The 23,408-nt window shown below is 44.4% G+C and overlaps 1 protein-coding gene across 4 annotated transcripts in view; it reads right to left on the bottom strand.

Annotated features, from left to right (window-relative positions):
* Nucleotides 1–23,408, bottom strand: part of PTPRM (protein tyrosine phosphatase receptor type M) — a 657,213-nt gene that overhangs the window by 193,524 nt on the left and 440,281 nt on the right. For all 4 annotated transcript variants that reach the window (XM_069568623.1, XM_069568625.1, XM_069568624.1 and 1 more), the window contains exon 14: nucleotides 15,590–15,722. In XM_069568623.1, the coding sequence (XP_069424724.1) occupies nucleotides 15,590–15,722 (133 nt within the window). The remainder of the gene's footprint in view (nucleotides 1–15,589; nucleotides 15,723–23,408) is intronic.

Genomic DNA, 23,408 nt, shown 5'->3' with positions numbered 1-23,408 from the left:
TTTTCTGTTTTTTAATCAAATCCCTAAGGCTGAAATTGCAAAAATTCTGCAGCCTGCACCAGGGAGTGATGTTGACTGGACCTGAAGTGCTGTGAGCTTCTAGAACGCTAGACACACTCACGTTCTGCTTGCTGGTGATCTGTGCAGAGTTGCCGTTACTAGTCAATAAAATTTAAAAAATTGACAGCTGCAAGAGCCTCCGCCAGCACGACCCACATTCCACTCGCTGGTGTCTAAAAATAAGGCACGGGGCACATTGCTGTCTTCACTTATGACTGAAATAAGCAGTGCCTCCCCGGCAATCTGGGCACATGTGTTTTGGCTGGTTCCAGGCTGAAGGCCGTCCTGCCTGGCTTTAGGAGAGTATTAAGGTGACAGTTCAGGAGGTGCTTTTCAGAGACAATTTGGTCTCCTCGCTGTCACTGCTGTCGGTAACAGTGCAGGGACACTTTGGGCTGCCTGCTCTCAACATGGCTAGATGTCTTTCTGCGGCCCTCCTAGCCTCAGGTAAACATGCACAATCATGTCTGTTTTCTCCGGCTGTGGGCCAGACAGAGCAACCCTCCCAGCTTCCCAGGCCTGTGAGTCCACAAGGCAGACACTCCATCACAGCCTAGCCCCCAGTGCCAAGACTGGTCCAACCAAGGCTCTAAGGCTGACTGTTGGGTAGAATGATGAGGGCAGTCCTTCAAAACCTGCCCAGACATCCTCTGTCTGTTGCTGCTGTTGCTGTTTAATCACTAAGTCATGTCTGACTCCTTGTGCCTTATGGAACGCAGCATGCCAGGCTCCTCTGTCCATGGGCTTCTCCAGGCAAGAATACTGGAGTGGGTTGCCATGCCCTCCTTCAGGGGATCTTCCCGACCCAAGGATGGATTCTCCTGCATCTCCTGCATTGGCAAGCAGTTTCTTTACCACTGAGCCACCTGGGAAGCCCCTCAATGTGTCACAGTCAACAATGATTTAGAATCCAAAAATCCACTTTAATTTGTCTTTCTCTGTCCTACTTAGTTTCTTTCTTAGTTTATGGGTCTGTTGTTATGGCTATTTTCTTTTCCTTAGCTTCAGTCACTGGATTTGTTATTTTTCAAAGCTCCCAGCTTAATTATTGTAGATTCTTCACATATTACCATTAAAGTTAGCAGGGTCACATCTGAAAGAGAAATGATTGCTGAATGCCCTCAGTTTAATCTAAAAAAGGTTGAGGCTGATGTACTGGTCAGGATAGTAATTACAAGATATTCAGAGAATCCAGAATTTTATAAGTCATAGAACACATGGTATTAAAATAATTGTTGGTGACGCCCTTAGATGCTCTGTGTTAGGAAAAGGACCTGAACACCACTGAAGAGTGTTACCTTGTATGTCATCAGACCTATAATTTTGACCTCTGTGACTGTGAACTTGTTAACGAAGCTCATTAATCAACCACATTCATACTTGAGTTGGTTTCTTCGTTCATATAATGAACCATCATTTTACTTTGTGACTTCTAACTTCAATTAAATTTTGTTGCTGTTGTTGTTCTATGCATCAGTGTAGATCATAAGAGTAAAAATGTATGCAGAATAAGAACACACAGTTTATACTGCTTTCCTTCCTTAAAATATTGTCAGGGGCTCTGTGCCTGGAAGGCTTCCCTTGGAAGTTATCACCGCCAACCTGGAATTCTCCAGGTAGGAATGCTGGAGTGGGTTGCCATTTCCTCCTCCAGGCAATCTTCCTGACCCAGGGATCGAACCTGCGTCTCACATGTTTCCTGCATTGGCAGGTGAGTACTTTACCACTAGCACCACCTGAGAAGCCCATGTCACCATGTGAGGGGTGTTCAATAAGCTAGAACTGATCTAGAACCAGGTGAGGTTTACAGAATCAGGCCAGCACCCCAAGGTTCCAGATTTTTTAAAAAAATCACCATTTTAGAACTTAGGGAGGAGTCTCAGGGTGAGTTAGAAGCTCTTTGGAGATCCTGATGGATGGATTATTTAAGTCCAGACACCAGCACAGTGGTCATTAAGACATTAAACTGCTGCGGAAGTGAAGGCAGTGGGGCTCAGGCACTGAGCAATTTTCTGCCAGGGAGTGACAGCGGGTGGTCCTGGCCCAAGAATGAGAGTGGCAAGCCATGGAGTCACTCTGGGCTCCTGGCAAAATGCTAGATGCCCACTGAGCAGAGGGCATCAGGTCTGCCCGGTGTGCTGTGGAGGCTCCAGGAGTCACCATAGCCCAAGCAGCAGGACATTCTCATGAGGTCAGCACTGACTGGGGTCTTGGGCTGGACACTGGGTCAGCTCAGAAACTCCAGGGCCCTGGAGATTATTTACATTTGGATTCTCTTTCTTAAAGACAGGTCATAAAGATGGATGTGTGCTGGGTTGGAGGTAAAGGACACACAGGGAAATACATGACCTTTGTATTCTCAGATGATAGCAGATCCATAAATCCTGTTCCTTCTCAAACCCAGCCCACGGAGTCAACAGCCACAGTGCTAGCAAGCAGCTTGGTTCTGTCACCTGGGCTCGGCAGGGGGAGAACCCACTGCCTTTGGGGCTCGGACTGGGTCAGCCAGCCGCAGTCTATCAGGAGGGCCTTGCTGATGGGGGCCGGCTCCCCCCCACCCTCTGTCACAAGACCCCATCCACATCATGACCCTGACTATGACCAGGTGTGAAAGCCAGCAGGGCCCTGTGGACCTCTTGGGCACAAAAGCCTTCCTGGGTCCCCCACTCCTTGATTATAGGAAGTAGGCTTCATTCAGTCCCCAGGACCTTCCCTGACTGAATTCAAGGGGCAGATTCAAACAGATGCTAATCAGGGAATGGAGGAGATAAAGAGACAAGGGAGGAATAGCCAAGAAACACCAGTGCAGACTTGGGGCAGGTACTGGTTCCCCTTAAGGGATATACATAACAATAACTGAGCTGTTTAGCAGGTACTGAAACCCCCACCAGGTGGGAGAAGTTAACTGTCTACTGCCCACAAGCAGGGAGATCCCAGACCAGTTGGAACCAAAATGCTGATGATGCTGAAGCCCACTTATGTCATCACCAACCAATCAGAAGAAAGTCTATAAGCTGACCACGCCCTTTTTTGAACCATGACTATAAAGAGCTTCACCACCCGTTCCAGGGTGGGACACATAATTTTGAGGGCATTAGCCTGCTGTGGCCCCTCTTTACCTGGAAAAGCAATAAAGCTATTCTTGTCTACTTTATCCAAAACTCTCTCTGAGATTTAATTCAGAGTTGGAGTGCAGCTGCCAGATTTGGCTTCAGGGGCAGCCTAGGAACCTTTCTCCTATGCAGGGGAACTGTTTTGAAAGACCAGGAAGATGATTAAAATGGCAACAGAATTTGATAAATTTAATGTTAATCTTCTGAATGATGGCGCTCTAATAGATGTTGCAATCTGAAGCTCCTCTAGATTCCAAAGTTTCCCGACCTGGCTTAGAGAGAGCAATACAGAAGTCAACAGCCATTTTATGCGCAGCCACTGAGTAGAGATACAGAAGTCAACAGTCATTCAACGTGCAGGAGGACGGGACTGCTCTCGTCGCAACCATCCTACATGCAGCCATTGAGTAGAGATACAGAAGTCAATAGCCATTCTACGTGCAGAAGGAGGGGACTGCTCTTGTCATAAACTGGGGATCCACTATCCAAACTACTGTCAGCATTGCAGACGAGATAAACGAAGCTTAAATGATCATGCGTTTCCAAGCAGAAGCCACCTATTCACCTATTTGAGGGCATCTCAGGAGCCGAGGTGAAGAAGGAAATGGCACCGAACTCCAGTATTCTTGCCTGGGAAATCCCATGGACAGAGGAGCCTGGCGGGCTATAGTCCATGGGGTCATAAAGAGTTGGATGTGACTTACACCAAACTACCACCACCACAGACGCTAAGGACATGGACAAGGAAGGAGTGCATTGTCTTTTCCTGGCCTAAGACATCATCTGCAGCCAGAAGCGCTGTAGGTGAATTTTTAAATAGGGTCATTTTCACATCTCCTGCTTTGTTTATCTTAAAACAGAATTGGGAGTCAGCAATTGATGATTGATGATTGGATACCCATTTTATCCGGCCAACAGAGTATCAAAAAATGGTTAGTCGCCAATGATAAAAACTTTAGTAGATTTAATAAAAGAAGTCAAGACTTTTGGCTTCTCCAGGGGCTGAAGGGAAGAGGACTGTCTGTAACATTTCAGCACACCTAAGGGACCCAAACAGCCCAGATCTTCTCTAGACTTGCTCTTCTCCAGGCCCCCTCTCACTACATGGTCAGTTTTCCTGGCCCCCCGGGAGGCAGTTTTGACTGTGATGCTTAAACTAGGCCTCCTGCGACTTTCAGGCCCAAACTCCGAGTCAGCCACATCTTGATAAATTATAAAGAAGAATCTTGATTATTGCGACTGCAGAACCATGCAGATGGCAGATGTGTACAATTAAGCCATTCCTCATGCAGACACCCTTAAGCGTGTCCAAGTGTCCCCTAAGGTGACAACACCGCTCCCAGATGACAGCCGCGGAGCCAAGAGTTTCAGCTAATGCTACGTCACCACTTTGTTCCTGTGGTCTTAATGTACTTCTGAGATTCCCCGCCCCCTCCCGTTTTGTTTAGCAAAGGTGAGGACTACTCTTAGGAATCAGGCACGGATCCACTTTGAGGAGTGGCCAAGTTCTTCCACGACTGACTTTTGACTCCAAACCTACCACCTGGGTTAGACACATCAGGTGAAAGGATGAAGGATGTTCTGACACACGGACATTAAGCAGCTCAGGAAATGGCTTTTCCCTGACTTTGTTCCTCTTAATGTTTCCTTCTGACATAAAGCCAGTGAGCTAATGTTTATCATAAATTCTCATCACACGCACTCGAAGGAGCAGAGCCATGTGTGGCAGCGGGGGTGCTGTCAGTGGCTACAGGGCTGCAGACCCACGTGAATTACCAAGACACGAGGCTGAGCGTTTCCACTGTGAGCCCGCTGAATGGAAGACCTGGAAAACTGGATATTCTAATTTATTTAGGGCAGGTGCTCATTGTATAGAGAAAAATTCATCCTGATGCTCTAATTCATTTTGTGAATATAATAATTTCTATCTCAATTGTTGCTTGTGAAAAACAGGCAGGGCAGTACACTGTTTATGAAAAATGTTTCAAAGGTGGTTTAAAAATAAGTGATAATTTAAGTAAATGATAGCTATGAGCCCATTTTTCTTTTAATTAAGCTGTATCTGAATTTAAATATATCCCTATTCATTTAAATGATTTTAATACATCAAGTTGAAAACCTAAGTAATTGTTATTTCAGATGTTTAAAAATTATACTTTTCAAAAGAAGGAATCTGTTCACCAAAAAACCTACAGTATGGAAAAATTAATACAGCATCTTGTATTATAAAACTTACACATCCCTATAATAAACAGCAATTCAAAGTCCAGGGTAGTACTGAAGGACTTGTGTGAAAGAAGTGTTTTCAGTCTTTAATTACGAAATATATTACATGTCCACTAGCGGCAAAGATTGTGCTGGGTGTGAGAAGGGTGTCAAAGATGATTAGAAAGGACCACATCACAGTCAGTAACATGCTAGGATCTAAGAGCAGAGGCAGATGGCACCCAGGTAATTCAGGAGGCTGAATGCATGGAGAGGGCAGTCTGAGCACTGTGACAAGGGGGATCTGGGAAGCACCGAACACTAGGTCCACGCTGGAATTCTGGCATCGGGCCATATGGCTCCAAGTCATCTCAGGAATATAACTAACATAAAAAAGTTATATTCATGCTTGGGTGTGCAGGAGAGAGAAAATGGGCCATGCTTAGATGGGGTTACCTGGCCTACATTTTTGGCCAAGTTTTGGTTTTGTGTTGTTCTTACAAACAAATAGAAGGAGGTTGGACTTAATAAGTGAGTCAGTTTTTACTTATTGCAGTAAAATCCATAAAAATAGCTTTACTTTAGTTTCACCACGTCAGTGCCAAGAGGGGAGCTATATATGAAAATAGCCCAAACTCCTTCCAATGGACCTAATGAAGCATGATGCACCTTGAAGGGCAAAGTCTGTGAGGATGGTGGGCAACAACATGCCTTTCCTATTTGTCAATACGTTATTTTCTGCAGCATCTCGTAAAGCTGAGATATGCAAAAAAAGAAAAGAAAAGAAATAACATCCTCTACTAATTAACAAGGTAGCTCCTCTTTATCTTCTTCATAAATGATCAAAGAAGATTAAAGATTTCAGCTATAATTTCTTTCCTTCTTAAAACGAAATTCAGATTTATGTTAGAAGGATCATGAAATTTGCCTAAAGAAGTCAGGTTAGACACTGGTTTGCTCTTTTTTTTTAACCTATATATATTTCCTATAGTCAAAGTATTTTTCATTAGTGTTTTAGTCATTAATATAAAACAAGAAAGAATTGAAGAAGTGATAATATTGAATCCACAGATTCACTGACCAAGAAGACAGGTTTAGCAATGTCTGCTTAGGATGATGGTTGTCATCCCATCATCCTAAATGAAGCATCCTCAGCTTTCATGTCCTGGGTGTTTCCTACTCTACGAAATAGAATGCAAGGTCGTGTCGACATGAATGAGATGGACGCCCTCTACAGAGCACAAAGAGCCTGGGGGGACAGAGCTGGGAACATCAACACAGCCTTGGGGGCCAGGCACCTCAGAGAACCATCAGTTTCAGTGGAAAACATGCAATCTCCTTACAGGTTCTGTTAGACTTGAACCTCAAGGGTAAGATACAGAGAAAGAACATGTTTTAATAAGCTGTGCTAGATACAAGATACAAAGGAGCTGTGGTGGAAAGTTCCAGGGCACTCAGGTAGGCATCAGTAGGACGGCCGTGCCCTGAGGTGGCAGAGAGAGCCCAGCTCAGGGCCGGTCTCATGGCCAGAGGGTTCACCCTCAGATGCTTCTGTGAGAGCTGAGAGGCCGGGGCTGTGAAGAGGGCTTGGGATCCCTACAGATGCAGGGTGCTACTCTGGATACGGGAGAGAGAGAACCCCGTCCTCTGTCCTGATGACCGGCCCTGGACCGGGTCTGGGTCTGACAGGTTCAGATAACCATAGACAGGCCGCGCCCACTCACATGACCTTGGGGCTTAGCAGGAAAACCCCAAGGGAGGCACTATCGGGGCTCCAGCACCTGGCTTCCTTCTCTGTAGGGAGTAAAACCTGGGATGGAGCAGGGGCCTCTGCACAAGGAAGACCGTGGGCCAGTTTGGTTGGGAGCAGTTTCCTCTGTGCTCCCAGCTCCAGAGTCTCCGCTCAGACCTGGCCCTGCTGCGGGGAGCATGACCCATGCTCTGCAAGTGGACGCCACAATCCCTCCAGCTCCTGGTCCTGCTGGCTTCCGGGGGCAGAAACTAAGACTTTAAGGTGTGTGACGGGCCTGAGAGTGGACAGTGCAGCAGCATGGTGTGTGCACTGACCACATAGTTAGTACTGGGGCTGGCACCACAATGCCAATGACACATCGTCTTCTCCGAACACTCTAAGAAAGGTCTATTATGACGCCTTCCGGACAATGTGCGTGCGGGCTTGCTAAGTCGCTTCCGTCATGTCCAACTCTTGTGAGCCCATGGACCGTAGCCTGCCTGACTCCTCTGTCCATAGGACTCTCCAGGCAAGAATACTGGAGTGGGCTGCCATGCCCTCCTCCAGGGGATCTTCCCGACCCACGGATCGAACCCGCATCTCTTAACATCTCCTGCATTGACAGGCGGGTTCTTTACCACTAGCACCAGCTGGAACCCGTTCAGGGCATTACACTGAGGAAACTGGGATCACAAAGCCAGCAGCTTGCAGGCCACACAGCTCGCGGGGGTCTGTGTCAGCCTCCCATCTCCAGGGTCCTGCAGACCCTCCACAGCCCCCAGACCCTAGGGTTCGTGTCTGAGAAGAGGGAGTGAAGCTCAATTGCTGAAGGCTTACTATAAAACTCAACAAAGCTCTCTCACTCACTAACCAGACGAGGACACAGCATCTTCTCTGCTGTGAGTTCTCAGGAGAAAACCCATGGCTCTAAGAATGGCATGAACACACACATTCGAAAGGATTTACAGAACGCTTCTGTTAAGGAGGAAGAGGAAAAAGTGATCCTGCGGCTATTCTCCAGTAATAGCTCAGAAAGGAGATTAAAACATGCTGCCAGTTTGAAATACATGTAGATTTTCGGCAAGAGTAAATAGCAACAAGATGGTGACTGTTCAGTGTCTCTAACTATTGGTTACAAAGAGCAGCTGAGGTTTACTGAGAGAGAGGCACCTCTGAGCTTGACTGCTGAAACCAGGGAAGCAGGTGGGAACAGTAAGACACACCTGGATGTACCCCAGGCTCTCAGAGTACCACCCATGTGATCTTGAACAGCTTCCTGAACTTGTCCAACCAGTCCATTCTGAAGGAGATCAACCCTGGGATTTCTTTGGAGGGAATGATGCTAAAGCTGAAACTCCAGTACTTTGGCCACTTCACGCGAAGAGTTGACTCATTGGAAAAGACTTTGATGCTGGGAGGGATTGGGGGCAGGAGGAGAAGGGGACGACAGAGGATGAGATGGCTGGATGGCATCACTGACACGACGGACGCAAGTCTGAGTGAACTCCAGGAGTTGGTGATGGACAGGGAGGCCTGGTGTGCTGCGATTCATAGGGTCGCAAAGAGTCGGACACGACTGAGCAACTGAACTGAACTGAACTATGTGCCTGAGTCCTCTCACTTAATTTTCCTACCTTCCCCTCCCGCCCTCAGCCCTGTGAAGTACAAGTTATCATCATCACATTTCACATCTGCAAAGTGAGTTCAAAGAGGTTACGTGACGCCCCTGAATTTACGCCAACACGAGGTTATGTGACACCCTTGAGTTTATGCCAACACAAGGTTACACGATACCCCTGAATTTACGCCAGCACCAAGTAGGAGCTGTGAACCAAGGTTGTGAGATTCTAAAGTCCAGTGACTGCCTCTTATCATTTCGACACTTTCTTCCTGTTAAATTAAAAAATAAAAAACAAAAACAAACAACTGGTGCCTGTGTTCCCTACTTTCCTTTTTAAAAGAAAATATTTATAAGGAGCCCCCAGTAGAACATAGTTAAATAAACCAATAGATCAAATCCAGAAACAGTGTGACTATGGGAGCTATTCGAGTCACCACATAAAGTCCTGGTTAGAAAAGAACTGACAAAGGTCAACTTATGGACTTCCCAGGTGGTCTAGTGGTTAAGACTTTGCTTTCCAGTGCAGGCAGTGAGGGTTCCATCACTGGTCAGGGAGCTAAGATTCCCCATGCTGCGCAGCCAGAAAGCCAGAATTTAAAACAGAAGCAATATTGTAGCAGATTCAATAAAGACTTTAAAAATATTCCACATCAAAAACAAATCTTAAAAATAAGATCAATTTATGTTTTACCACTGAACAACAACAAGGAGCTCATTCAGTTATCATCTAGACAACCAAAGTACACTAGCTAATTAATTAGGAGGGCATTTCCAGACCAGTTGGGTATATGTGTGTCCTGTTTCACGTGTGCTGAAGCATGTGCTAGAGCAGAAGAGTCTTAGCACCTGATTATTATTTATACGACTACATGTTAAGTACACATAGTCTAAACAGTCACAAAGACATGGCTACACAGGACTGTCTCAATATGGTTTCAGAAAATGTGACTTTGAAACAGGACTTTGAATCAAGCATTCATACTTGAGACATTTTTCACATGCAACTGACCCTTAAATATAGTGGAAAAAATTCCATCTCAAGTGTAAACAAGTTTAGTAAGGGAATTACAGTTAATGTCAACTTAACCTCCACTCACATATTGCAGACATCTCTTTATTTTTTTTCCTTTTATTTATTTATTTTTTTACTTTATTTTACTTTACAATACTATATTGGTTTTGCCATACATTGACATGAATCCACCATGGGTGTACATGAGTTCCCAATCCTGAACCCCCCTCCCACCTCCCACCCCATATCATCTCCCTGGATCATCCCCGTGCACCAGTCCCAAGCATCTAGAAAGTGGACTTTCATCAGATTTTTCTCCTTTATCTTTTTGGTTTCATGGTGTTTTTGCATACTCTTCCTACAGTATTGAATTTTTTTTCTTGGTAGTTACACTGTTTTTTAAATACAATAGAAAAGTGCTAAATATTTAATGACATAAGCTGCATTTGCAAAATGTTGTCAAGCCGCTAAACTCATGTCTGACAAAAGATTGTGACCCCCCCCCTAGACTGTATGCCTCTAGGCTCCTCTGTCCGTGGGATTTCCTGGGCAAGAATACTAGAGTGGGTTGTCATTTCCTTCTCCAGGGCATCTTTCTGACCCGGAGATCAAGCCCACGTCTCCTACATTGGCAGGTAGGTTCTTTACCACTGAGCCACCTGCGAAGCCCACATTTGCAAAATGCACATCTGTTAAAATGTTTTATGGAAAGGAGAGTGAGGTATTGTGCTACAGAATGAAAACAGTCATATTTACCTATAACAGGTGTTCATGCTGTGGGAGAGCTAACATTTGCTATTTTGACCAAGTCTGTGTATCTCTTTAATGATTTCCATTTTGTCAAAACTTCTGTAATTTCTATTTACCACAATGACTGAGACAGAAATATTACTGTAATTGATATAAATGTTCTCAAATTTCTAAAAGATCTATAGCAATTTTAGAAACAATAGTAAATATAATTAATCAGGATAAAAATCGATGGTGTTTATATACTAAATTCTGTCAAAGATGTTATTGAGATAAATTATTCCTTATGAAAAAATGTTGAACATGCAGGCATTTTCATTTATACAAATATATTTAATTATACAGGAATGAAAATGATAAAAACTAAGTATCTTCTACTCAACTTACATTAATTTTGAGTGTGTTGTCATGTGACTCTACAAGAGATTTTTTTATTTCATAGACATTCATCTTAACACCCTTTTTTAACATTTGCTGCATCAAAATACTGCACCCTCAAAAGAACTGGGAATGGGAAAATACTAAGAAATTGTTTTGCCTAAAGAATAAAATAAATAAAAATACATGTGAAGGTTTTGTAAAGGGCATTAAGGAAAATAGGTTTGTTTTCTAGGCCAGGCTCCAGTATATAAATATTCACAAACAGGTAACAACTAGTCTAATTTGTGATAGGTTATGGTGGCTCAGAGGTTAAAGCATCTGCCTGGAATGCGGGAGACCTGGGTTCGATCCCTGGGTCGGGAAGATCCCCTGGAGAAGGAAATGGCAACCCACTCCAGTATTCTTGCCTGGAGAATCCCATGGAGGGAAGAGCCTGATAGGCTACAGTCCATGGGGTCACAAAGAGTCGGACACGACTGAGCGACTTCACTCACCCACTCACTCATAAAACATTATAGCTAAATAAAGCTGAAGGTCATCTCAGTTTTCAGTCATTATGGCTTGGGTGTCAAAGGATTCCATGAGTTAGTATGAGCTGAGCAGGTTTTGGGCTTCCCGGTAACTCAGCTGGTAAAGAATCCGCCTGCAATGCGGGTGACCTGGATTTGATCCTTGGTTGGGAATATCCCCTGGAGAAGGGAACGGTTACCCATTCCAATATTCTGGCCTGGAGAATTCCATAGACTGTATAGTCCATAGGGTTGCAAAGAGAACAGATTTTACAGGTTCTGTTCCAGGCCTACCTTCAGTAACTGATTTTTAGAGAAGGCTGGCTCTTCAGAAGCCCACATGATCTTAGTTAAGACAATAATTGGCAACATCTTCAAGGGAAATTTGCTGTTTCCCCCTCCCAAGAGCTCAGGCCCACGTGGCCCAGGACACTGACCCACCCAGACGGTCACTACTGACTCTTCCCCGGCAGCACAGACTTCCGTCTGTATTCCCAGAAGTTCTGATGCATTTGCTTCACCCACATGTTTTCCTTGGCACAGGCTGTCTTTATGACCAATGACACAAGCTCATGTTGGTGACTGAGTCTAGCCTGGGGAGGAGTGGGTCTCCCAGTTTGATGAGCACGGGCTTGAACCAGCAAACATGACCAACACTACAATGAAAGCCAGCTCTTTCTTTCCTGCTCATTCTGTCTCATTTCATCTTTCTGCTTCTCCCCTTTATCTGAGTACCTACTGTATGACAACAGGAAGCATGTGGCTGAAAGATGAACCTTCACCAGCCAACATTCCGTGGAGACTTGAATCCGCTGCACAAAGTGAGCTTTGGAGGAGTGACCAGGTGTGTTTATAGCATGAGATACATGAGGAGCCTCACTGCCCTCGCAGGATGCCAGCTGAGTAGTTGTGTCACCATCAGCTGCCACGTGATAGAAAGCCTGAGAGTTTGGGATTGGGTTGGACTTCAGCTATGGTTGAGTGCAGTTTGTTCAAGTTATAGATGAATAAACTATGGGGCGAAGAAGTTCAGAATCACAGAGCTGGTTAAAGTACAGATCCAGGAGTTCCAAATCTAAACTCCCTGTCTGCTAACCAAATCCTGTAGCTTGTTTATCAGTAACTCTCCAGCCACTTACCTGTGGTTACTATCATGTTTTACCTGGTCTGTTAAAAACACATTTAAAATTCTAGGCTTCAATTTGGAGGGAAAACCCTGAACAGTCAGAAGTTTTCGGAATTTCTATTAACTAGGACGGTCTGAACCACATGATTGTTCAGGTCAAAATCTTACAAGTTTCTGACAGATTTGCCTTACAAGGCAGCATATTCTATATCTCAGAAAGAGCAAATACCAAAGTGGCACGTGCTGTGAAAATAACCCTTTTAAGGCTGTCATCTAGTAAATAATCATGCAAATTTGATAGGAGTTATTAGAATTTAGTCTAAAGTTGTATCAAGGCCGTACGTTACCATCGGCAATTTCTTCAAATGCATAATTTATAACATAACCTCTGTGTCTGCCTGAGAGTCCAAGGCAGAATAATAGATTAATCCAGCAGAAGCAGACCCTTGGAGGATGAATTAACATTTAGCTAAGGTCATGAGGGCAACTGGATTGGTGGTTTCAGGCAATTCCTCATGGAGAACTTGCCAGATGACACAAAAATCCAACACGTCCCCATGACTAAAAATCAACTCTCCAAAATGCTTAGTTTGAATATCTAGGCATGCAAGGGCCTAGGGCTGCTTAGAATTTATACTGGATCATATTTCAAAAAAATAGTACAAACTACCAGTACCAAAGATAAGCTTTCTATATAAACATTGAGGTGGGAGAGAAAATGAGCATCCAGGAGAAAGTGGATGAAGGGTGATGAAGAAGTAAAAGAGGAAGAAAAAGACAGAGATGTAAGGGAGAAAGAAATAGAGACTGACAGCTAGAGATGCAGAAAAGATAAAGAAAAGGAAGCCGGGGATAAGCGAAGTGAAGAGGGAGGAGGAGGCTTCCAGCTACGAGGTAAAGAAGTTCTGGGGATGGGATGACTACAGCTCGTGACTGTAGTTAATATCACTATACTAGTAGGTAAGTAAGTAAGTGTTAATCGCTCCATTGGGTCTGACTCTTTGCAGCCCCATGGACTGTAGCCCACCAGTATCCTCTGTCCATAGGATTTCCCAGGCAAGAATACTAGTCTGGGTTTCAGTTCCCTTCTCCAGGGGAATCTTTCCTGAACCAAGAATCAAACCTGGGTTTCCAGCATTGCAGGCAGATTCTTTACCATCTGAGCCTCTATGTATATACAACACTATGGTGCTATATATTTAAAAGCTGCTAAGAGAGCAGATCACAAAAGTTCTCAACACAAGAAAGAATCTTTTAAAAATGGAGTGAAATTAAATGATGTGTGACCAACGAGAAAGGAAGAAAAGGTGGATCACAAGAGGGAGGAGGAGCTGAAATGATGGGGACCAGCTAGGCTTGTATGAGCCAGGACAGAGCCTCGTCCTGAGGCCTCACTGGACCAGTAAACAAAATACAAAAGAAGAAGCAAGGAAAGCTCTATATGTATGCCTATACATTCGGATATTAGCTCACCCCTTAAATATCCCTGTGATATATCCAAAGTCTGACCTTCACCTTTGACCCCCTTCTGACAGTCACCCTGAGTGCCCATATTCGAGCCCTATCTTCAGCTGGGCTCACGTGGATGGACAGCACTGGATGCCAGCACACCCCACCTGCCCAGGGGACATGTCCACTCCATGGCACAGGAAGACTGGACATCAAAGTGCAGAGCTGAGCTCCCCTCTTCATGCCCCACCTGTCCTAGCTCATATACACCCCACGACTGGGGTAGTGGGGACACCCCCACCCACGGCCTTGCCAACAACAGGTTCTTTGTGTTACTTCGGCTCCCCAGATCGACCTACAAGTGGCTGCAACCTCCTGATGTTTCTAAAGTTGCTGGTCTTCCTGCCTTGAGCCTTTTTCTCTCCTCGCTGGGTTCAACCTTAACACTGAGTGATCTTTCTAATAGAAAAAGCACATCCCATTACTACCTGCTTAAAGGCCACCAGTGGAGTTAACAACCAGGTCTAGCTCCTTAGGCGACCAGACAAGACCTCCTTGACTTGGCTCTGTCAGCCTCTCGATCTGCACTTCTTGTCATCTATGACCTTGCTCACACTCTATCATTGTTTTAGATTTTTCTGTAAATTGAAGTTGGTTGATTTACAATGTTGTGTTAATGTCTGCTGAATAGCAATGTGATGGTTCTTTACATGTATATATATGTGTGTATATATATATATATATATGTATATATTCAATATATTCTTTTTCATGTTCTTTTCCATTATGGTTTATCACGGGATATTGAATATAGTTTCCTGTGCTATACAGTAGGATATAATTGTTTATAACTAATTTTAAACTACATAAAAATGGATTATTTATCTTACTGCTTTTTGCCATCTATCTTTTATGTTGATCATTTTTACATAAACTGAACACTGTATTATTAAGCAAGCTCTCATTTCCACAAGACAAAAGAGATTGTGTATTTTTCATATATTGGAGGCGACGATTGCTTTCTGCAGCCATACGTGCTTTTCTCCTCCCTTGACCACCCCTGGCTAGAAAAGGCAAGCTTACTACACCGAACATGTTACCGTCCTTGTCCTTATGTGTCCACGCCCTGAGTCGCTGTCTGTCTGATCCTGAGAGTCCCTCTCTCGTGGCACACTGTGCTGTTTAATTCCCTGACATGGTGCCTGCACATAACGCAGGGCCAAGAAACTCCGTCATTGACATTATCCTCCTTATCATGAGAAGGAGAAGTCTCTTTTCTTGTATTCCCCAAGATCTATTCTGTTGGTAGTAAGTATTAATACTGAACATTTCCTGGTGAACAAGTGATTTTACTGATTCTGCTGAGCTTTAAGTACCAACTGGTGGGTAGACACCTGATCCTTAATGCTGACCTGGCACAAGCTCTTCACAGTCACACAAAATCACAGCTGCAGCCTCCAAATGTTTTCCCATAACCTTGACTGCTACATGATGCAAAATACGAACCACCAGAGCCACAGGTGTGGCTTGGTCATCCAAGACAATGGACTAACAGAACACTTTCATGCACGAGAAGCCTCTTGGCCAACAGTGGGCCAGAAGCACCTGCACGGCAACAGCCAGGGGCTCACCTTTTCTTCATCACCAGCACGACCCCAAGAAATATGATCACGAACAGCAGGATGCCAGCGATGACCCCCGCAATCTTGACTGTGTGATCTGTTTGCTTCTCAGGTTCTGGGACTGGTTTTGGAGTGGCGGCTCCTGCAGGAGGTGGGGAGACAAGAAAAAAGACACGGTGGGTAAGGGAGAATAAAAACATTAGCTTTTTAAATTTTTGCCACCTTTAACAGAGTCGTAAGACTTATCGGAGCCAGCAGACAGACAGGCTTTGATTTTTTTTTTCAGCAGCTTTCACAGGCGCTGAAAGGGGTGTAATTGTTCTCATTGTTCTTCCATATTTCACTAAACCCCAACACAAGTTGGAAAGCACACCCACGCCTGACCCTTTTATGAGAGACTCTTCTCAAACACAGTTTTTAAAATATTTTTATTATCTCTATGGGCTCCCTGATCTTTCTGCCTTTTTAAAAACTTCCTAACAACACAATGGACATCCTCAGCCTTTATCCAAATTTGATTTGCTGGAACATTTCCCCCAATTATTTTTCATAAATGAAGCAGTAATTCCATAACATATTAGCCCAAACACCTGGAGAGGGGAGATAAGCTCACTTACTGTGCATTTTACCAGCAATTGTTTTTTTTGACACAATACAGATATTCTGCCCCCGCCGACACCCCTGCCTTTGAAAAGCTAAATCTAGGTCACATCTGGTAGGCAAAGACTCCTTCTAAGCAATTTATTCACAAAGTGGGAAGCAACCAACAATCACACTACTGTCGCCCACATTTGGTAACTGTTTAAATGAGATAACCAGGGCCTGCCAGTGGCTACTGTCTTAGCTCTCCCAATTCCCAAACACCGTCCGCCCTGTTTACAGTGTAATGCAATGGAATGTCAAATCTGTGTCTGATGAGATATCCATTACCTCGGCTAAATGAGCTAGGGATGAAAAATATTAGGATTCTATTCACTAAACAGAATCCACTTTCTAAGGGCTTCTCCCTTTTTCATCAGAACATGACCGCCCTCAGCATCTGAGCCATCACGTCCCTCTCCCTACTGATGTAGCTCATTGGGAAAGTGGAGATGTTATGTTCAAATCTCCCATTTTCTTCTTGTTGGTAAAAGTGAAATTAACACTGACTCTTGGTACCAGCCCTTTCTACCCTTCCACTGGTTTTGCATTTATGGTTCATCTGATTCTTGAAAAACTTAACCATCATTGTGTCCTATGTGCTCCACATGGGGCTTGGTCTGAGTCACAGCAGGGAAGCCAGGGGTCAGACTATAAACTTGCCATCTGTTTCCACTGGGAATGTATAAACGCTTCTTTAAAAAGTTATTCATATTTAGATTTTATATGAGACTCTGGACCCTGAACATGGCTGTGGCCATCAGATAGATGACTGGTCAAGATCAGAGAAACACAAGGCAGGAGACACCATAGCCTGAGGTTCCATCCACGTGTCCTTTCTAGTCCAATCAACAGGAGCAAGGAGAGTAGTCATGATGCAAAAACCACACCTTATTAATACAAGCCCTTCCGGACAGAATGACTCTTTACAGGACAATTTTATTTCTGACCACTTCAGGGAGATGTCCTGCTATTCTGTTTGAAAGAATGTCCCTCAAACAGGTGTCAGATGAACCTTGAAGATATCATGGTTGCCATTTTTTATTGTAATTACATCTGAAGTATACACCCCCATATTGGAACACATAGCCAAGTGGTAGATTTGGAGGATAGTACTTCTTTAACGAAACTGCTTAAATGTGTCTATTTTAAACAATGAATAATAGGCAAAAACAGCCATCCACGTAAAAATAACATAGCTCAAATTTACGAAACTGACAAAAAGCCCGATGGTTTTCAATTTTGATTTTTTAAATATAATTTGAAAACTTAAAAAAAAAATCTATTTGGTTTTATTCTTCCAAATGCTGGCACACTGGGAGCCACTCCATTTATCTTACTAGAGACAGATTACAAGTTCTCCAGGTATACTTTCTCCCATCCAAGTACTAACCAGGCCAGACCCTGCTTTGCTTCTGAGATCAGATGAGATAGGGTGTGTTCAGGGTGGTATCAGAGAAGACAATGGTACCCCACTCCAGTACTCTTGCCTGGAAAATCCCACGGATGGAGGAGCCTGGTGGGCTGCAGTCCATAGGGTCACTAAGAGTCGGACACAACTGAGCGACTCCACTTTCACTTTTCACTTTCCTGCATTGGAGAAGGAAATAGCAACCAACTCCAGTGTTCTTGCCTGGAGAATCCCAGGGACAGGGGAGCCTGGCGGGCTGCCGTCTATGGGGGCGCAGAGTCGGACATGACTGAAGCGATTAGCTGCAGCAGCAGCAGCAGCAGGGAGGTATGATGGTAGACGACTTTCTAAACAAATGATTCTCTAAGTTTTTTGCAGCTAAATTTTGCCAATAAATACTCAGGGAATAAATTATTTAGAAAAACTGGATATGGCTTAAAAATTTAAATATAAACAATTACAAGGATTGTAAACACTCCATGAGAAGAGCTGGTCATGTTAATGGTCTCATGTCTGCTTCTGTTAACTAAACAACTAGTCTCATTGTACTTTAGCCTCTTCTCGAAGCTCCGTGAGAACTGGGGTGTGACTCTGCCCATCCTCGGGAGAGACATCAGCCCAGCGATGCCTCATTTCCAGTAGCAAACAGGAGAGTGTACTGCTGTGCAGCTGGCAAAGCTCAGCATCGTTATTCTTTAGCACTTATTCAACTTGTTTCATGTTGAAGGCCAAGGAAATGCAATGTTCAGCCTTCACAGGACACACAGGCAAGGTGATCATGGCAGGAATCGTGCAAAATGGGGGAGCAACTCAAAAAGGGCGAGGAGGGCTGCCCTGCAGGTTTCCCCACACAGTCACTGGCTTACACCTGGGTGAAGGGGCTGAGTGAGGAGTCTGGGTTTGCAACTACTCTGGAGAAGCACCAACATAAACACAAACTGGGCTGAAATAAATCACGACCCCAGGACAATCTCACGGAAGTGTGTCATTAACTGCAGGTGCCCTCGGGGACACACCATCCCTGCCTTCTCCGTGCTCTGCCCTCCATCCTGCCTGAAATGGACCTCCTTCTGTCCCTCCCCCTCAGGACGCGCTTCTCTCCCCTTTGTCCCTTTGGAAACCTGGGGCTGTGACCTGTCAGTCAGCCACAGTCAGGATAATCTGTGACAGAATGTGGTTGCAGTTGGTAGCTTGTTTCCTTCCCCCTGGGGCTTCCCTGGTAGCTCAGTTGGTAAAGAATCCACCTGCAATGCAGGAGACCCCGGTTTGGCTCCTGGGTTAGGAAGATCTGCTGGAGAAGGGATAGGCTACCCACTCTGGTATTCTTGGGCTTCCCTTGTGGCTCAGCTGGTAAAGAATCTGCCTACAACATGGGAGACCTGGGTTCAATCCCTCGGTTGGGAAGATCCTCTGAAGAATGGTAAAGGCTACACACTCCAGTATTCTGGCCTGGAGAATTCCATGGACTAAATAGTCCATGGGGTCACAAAGAGTCAGATGCCACTGAGCTACTTCACTCACTTCTTTCCCCCTTACCCAAATCTACAAATGTAACAGTGTAACTTACAAACTGCTTGGCAAGAGGTTTGTTTTTTTTTTTTTTTAAACAATATTTTTCCCTTGTCTTGTTATTTTCCTGCCAGGCTTCTAATGTTACAACCTTTCATTCCTTTTTTTTCTTGGTATAAATTAGAATTCTTCATGGAAAGGCATTTTTTTTTCTCTTCTACTGTGCATTCCGCTTAGAGGTTACTGCACGTGTCTGCATGTGTAGCTCCTTTTGAAGAGAATAAATTCATATGTATGCATCTAAAAGTGTGTATTATGTGGGCTTGGACATAGTCACTAAAATGATAAATATGCTAAATATTTCAGGGGGAAGGAGGGTGAATATCACCTCCACGGATGTGCAGGCTGCTGACTCCTAGTGACAGCACCAGGTGTACTGTTCTAATGACCAAGAAGAGCTTTTCCAAAAAAAAGGATGGTGTTCCAGTGAACCTGCGCTATTTAAGGTTTCAGATGTAACATCCAAAGTGAAAAAAATCTCAAAAGAAAAGGAGTGATTATCCACGGCAGTGGTTGATTGGTTTTCAACTTGGCAGGAACCAGTCTGTCTTGGCCCAGTGTTGGATGCTAAATTCAGTAACAGAAGCTCGCCAGGTTGAGAACTCGATGTACTCAGCCATTGGCTCTAGGGTCTGGGCCCAGTTCTGATCACTACACAGACCATACAAACTTCCCCTGGAGGCCCACGATGCCAGCCTAGCAGGATATGAAGTAGGTGTTGGGCATAAAGTGGAGAAATCTAGACTTGGGGCAAACATTTGGGAGTTGCCAGGTGATATTTAAAGCCAAGAGACTGCAGGAGAGTGCTTGGGAGGTGAACTGAGAGGGTGGGTCATAAGGACGGCCAGTAATGGGGACAAAAAGGAGCTGCTGATCTAGGGAGGAGGGAGGGGGAGGAGGAAGTCAGTGTGATACCGAGCCAGAGAGGAGTGTGGGGATCCAGGGAAACTGCTCTTTTTTAATATGGGAGAAATGAGGGCATTTTGAATGGTGATGCTTCTGCACCCCTGGAGGGGAAAAAGTTGATGATGCAGGAGGGAAAGGAGATGCCTGTTGGAGTAATGACCTTGATGGGACAGGAAAGGATAGGCCTGGAGAGGGTCGTACAGAGAGGTAAGGGGATGAGGGCCTAGGGAAGACGGGGGAGCTGGACATCAGGGCTTTATGAGAAAAAGGGCCTCATGAGATGACTCCTGGTGATCTCAAAGCAGGTGGCAACGGAGATGTGAGGGTTGCGGTGGGGCTGGGAGTTTATCCAGGAGCACAGAGCAGGCCCCCTCCTCCCTCCTCATAACTAGAAGAAGAAGGAGACGGGAAGAGGAGGAGAAAAGGCAGAGGGTGACACGGCTCTGAGTTCCATCCTAAGTGATCCATGAGCCATCAGAAGTGGGAGCGTCCCTGGGACAGACACGGAACGGATGCTTGCTTGACCCATCCCTGGGACGCAGTCAAGCCTGGTTTTCAGTCTCAAATAAACAGCTCCTATTGTGCTTCAGGTCCCATAACGAGGCCCTGCAGGACACTCGAGATGAATAAGACAAGTGACAGTTCACCTTTCTCTGCCAGACACAAGAGGCTGAGAGAGGGACCATGCCTGAGCTTCAAAACCCAACTGGAGGAGAGAAGGACAATCCATGTGGACAGCAGTGAAGGCTACTGCCTCCCTGGGCCAGGGGCCTCCAGTGTCTGGCCCAAGGGGGTGACTGGAACTACAAAGAGGCAGGGGCTCACAAAAGGCGCCCACTGGCCACACACAGGTCCTCTAGCCTTAGAGCTGGGCACTGGATGCCAGCACTGCTCAGGGAAGAACCTGGCCTGCTTCCTGGGGGCACAACTGAAGTTTGGGTTCAATGCCTGCACTGAATTCAACCAACAAAATATTTCATTCTCACAACGTGCAAGACCGAATACCAAAATTCCACTTGGTATTTGTGGTTGGGGGAGAGAAAAAAGGGTCAGGAACAGCCATTCTGGGAAGGTGCTGAAAAGAGAAACGGGAGGTTGAGAAACCTTATGAGAAAAAATGAAATGGAAACGTGAGGATATTGTTTCTCAGAGTGTGTTTCAAAGAGCACTGGTCCTCAAAGATGTTCTAAAATGTCCATTGAGGAAGCCTCAGCCACTCTGGACTAGCATTTTATGACTTTATGGAATACAGAATCTATTTCAATTAATTTTCATAGTATTTTTTTCACCTTTTGCAGAGATCTTTTCTTTTTCTTAAAAATAGCAACACCCAGTTTTAAAGATTATTGTAGTTCACTCAAGTCTTATTGCTCAGAAAATTAGAATTCCTTGTCATCTCTGTTTGGTTTTTCTGGCTGTACCTTGATATTATTATATATAATCACGAAATGTCTCCAAGATTTTTCATTTAAATTACACATCACTGTTTCTCTTTCTGGGAATACAAAGTCAATCAGCACCCCTGGAATAATCTCTGTTCACATTTTATGTATTGTTTGTAACCTGATTATGCTTTTGAATTTATAACTCTTCCCTTGTACCTAATTTCCACTGCAGGGCGCACAGAGCATGTACAACGTACAAGTAATAATCAGAAACATAATTTTTCATATAAAACTGAGACGCTGGATTGTTTGATATATACTGTCTCTAAAAAATTAATCTACTTTTTTATTTTTGTTCTAATTTCATGACAGTTACTGCTCTCATTGATTGATGGGTCTACATCCTATGGGTAAGATGATCTATCAAATCCTGATCACTTATTCTCTGGGCACTAGAAGTTTCCAGAGAATTATGAGTGCCATTACGGGTCTGATGAAATGGCTTTATTTCTTCCATTTGTATTTCTCAAATCATGGTCAAGTAATAAAATGAGTGAACTGCTTGTCAATAAGATGGCATCAGCTGTGTTCACCTTTCATACAAACTGAATAATCAATAAAGGGAATGTGAATGGGTGATTTTGAGGATACTATCAGTTCAGAATGTATATTTCCAACAGCTTGTTTGAAACTAAACTTTGAAGGCATTAAAACAAAACTCTATCTTGGGTTGAAGGATAGTCACCTAATACCAGGTCAGTTTACCTCCTTACCCAATCTCTAAAAATTAAAAACACACTGTATTTTCTCCATCTCTCTTCCCACTGCGACAGACCTGGTTTATTTCTTTTCTGTATTTTGTACTTGTCTCCTAGGGAGATATCCCATCTAGCCTCTTGCACACTGATTTTCCTAAAGAACAGGCCTAATCAGCTCACTCTCATTTAAAAAACAAGACAAAACCCCAGAAGCCTCCAAATGCTTATTTCAAAAGGCAGCTGGGCCTCCCATTAGCTGACTCCCAACTCTTTTCCTAACTTTATGCTTCTTCTCTTTTGACTTTCCTACATCCACCTGTGCTCCAACCAAACAGAGATGCCCAGTACTGTCCTCCCCCTCTAGCTCCACAGCCAACATCTCCCTTCTCAGGACCTTTGTTGCTGCTCCGTGGACCCACCCCCTCTCATACATCATAGATTCAGAGAAGGCCTTTGAAGGCCTGCTTGTCTCTCAGAGGCCAGTGAGCCCAGCACTGTCCCTGTGGCTTTGCAGGAAGTATTCTCTCTCCTACTGAACTGCTAAAGCACCTCCTTGTCACCCCTCTTGACTATTTCAGCTGCAACTTCCATTATTTTGGTAAGTCCTTTATATTACATCTTAACATAAGTTCCTTATGTTAAGCTGGTTTTAGTTCTTAGTCTTCACATGACCTCGCCCAGCATCTTATGATGTGTCTGAAGTTCATGCTGAATCAAAGCTCTCTCACAATAAATCTCACTTTAATTTTTCTGTCTTTCTCATTTGCACTCTTTTCATAGCCAGTCTATCTTTTTCCATTTGCCCTAGAGTTCCCAGACATAGGGCGATGGGTATGAAAGGAAAGAAAACAGAGGGAAAACCAGAAGTGTAAAGACAAGTCCTATTTTGTGGTCTTTCCTCTGCCTATTCTTAACATTTATCAAGGGCTTACTAAGACAAATGGGGTCTGTGGCTGCCTTTAGATGACCTTCCATGGCCATTAAGACAATACCCTGAGAAAGACAGGCCATCTGGGCCTGGGCTCCAGGGACTGTGCCTGAGACAGCCAGGCACAGGAGGTGTTCCTCAGGAGGCTGATGACAGATAAAAGTCTTTGCCAGTAAATTTACTGACCAAACTTTCATCAGTGATAAAATGAGATTACTAGAAAGAAAGAGCA

The sequence above is a fragment of the Ovis canadensis genome, chromosome 23 (genome assembly GCF_042477335.2).
Source record: "Ovis canadensis isolate MfBH-ARS-UI-01 breed Bighorn chromosome 23, ARS-UI_OviCan_v2, whole genome shotgun sequence".
Lineage (NCBI taxonomy): Eukaryota > Metazoa > Chordata > Mammalia > Artiodactyla > Bovidae > Ovis > Ovis canadensis.
Note: the sequence above shows the minus strand (reverse complement) of the source record. Positions and strands in the feature narration are given on the sequence as shown.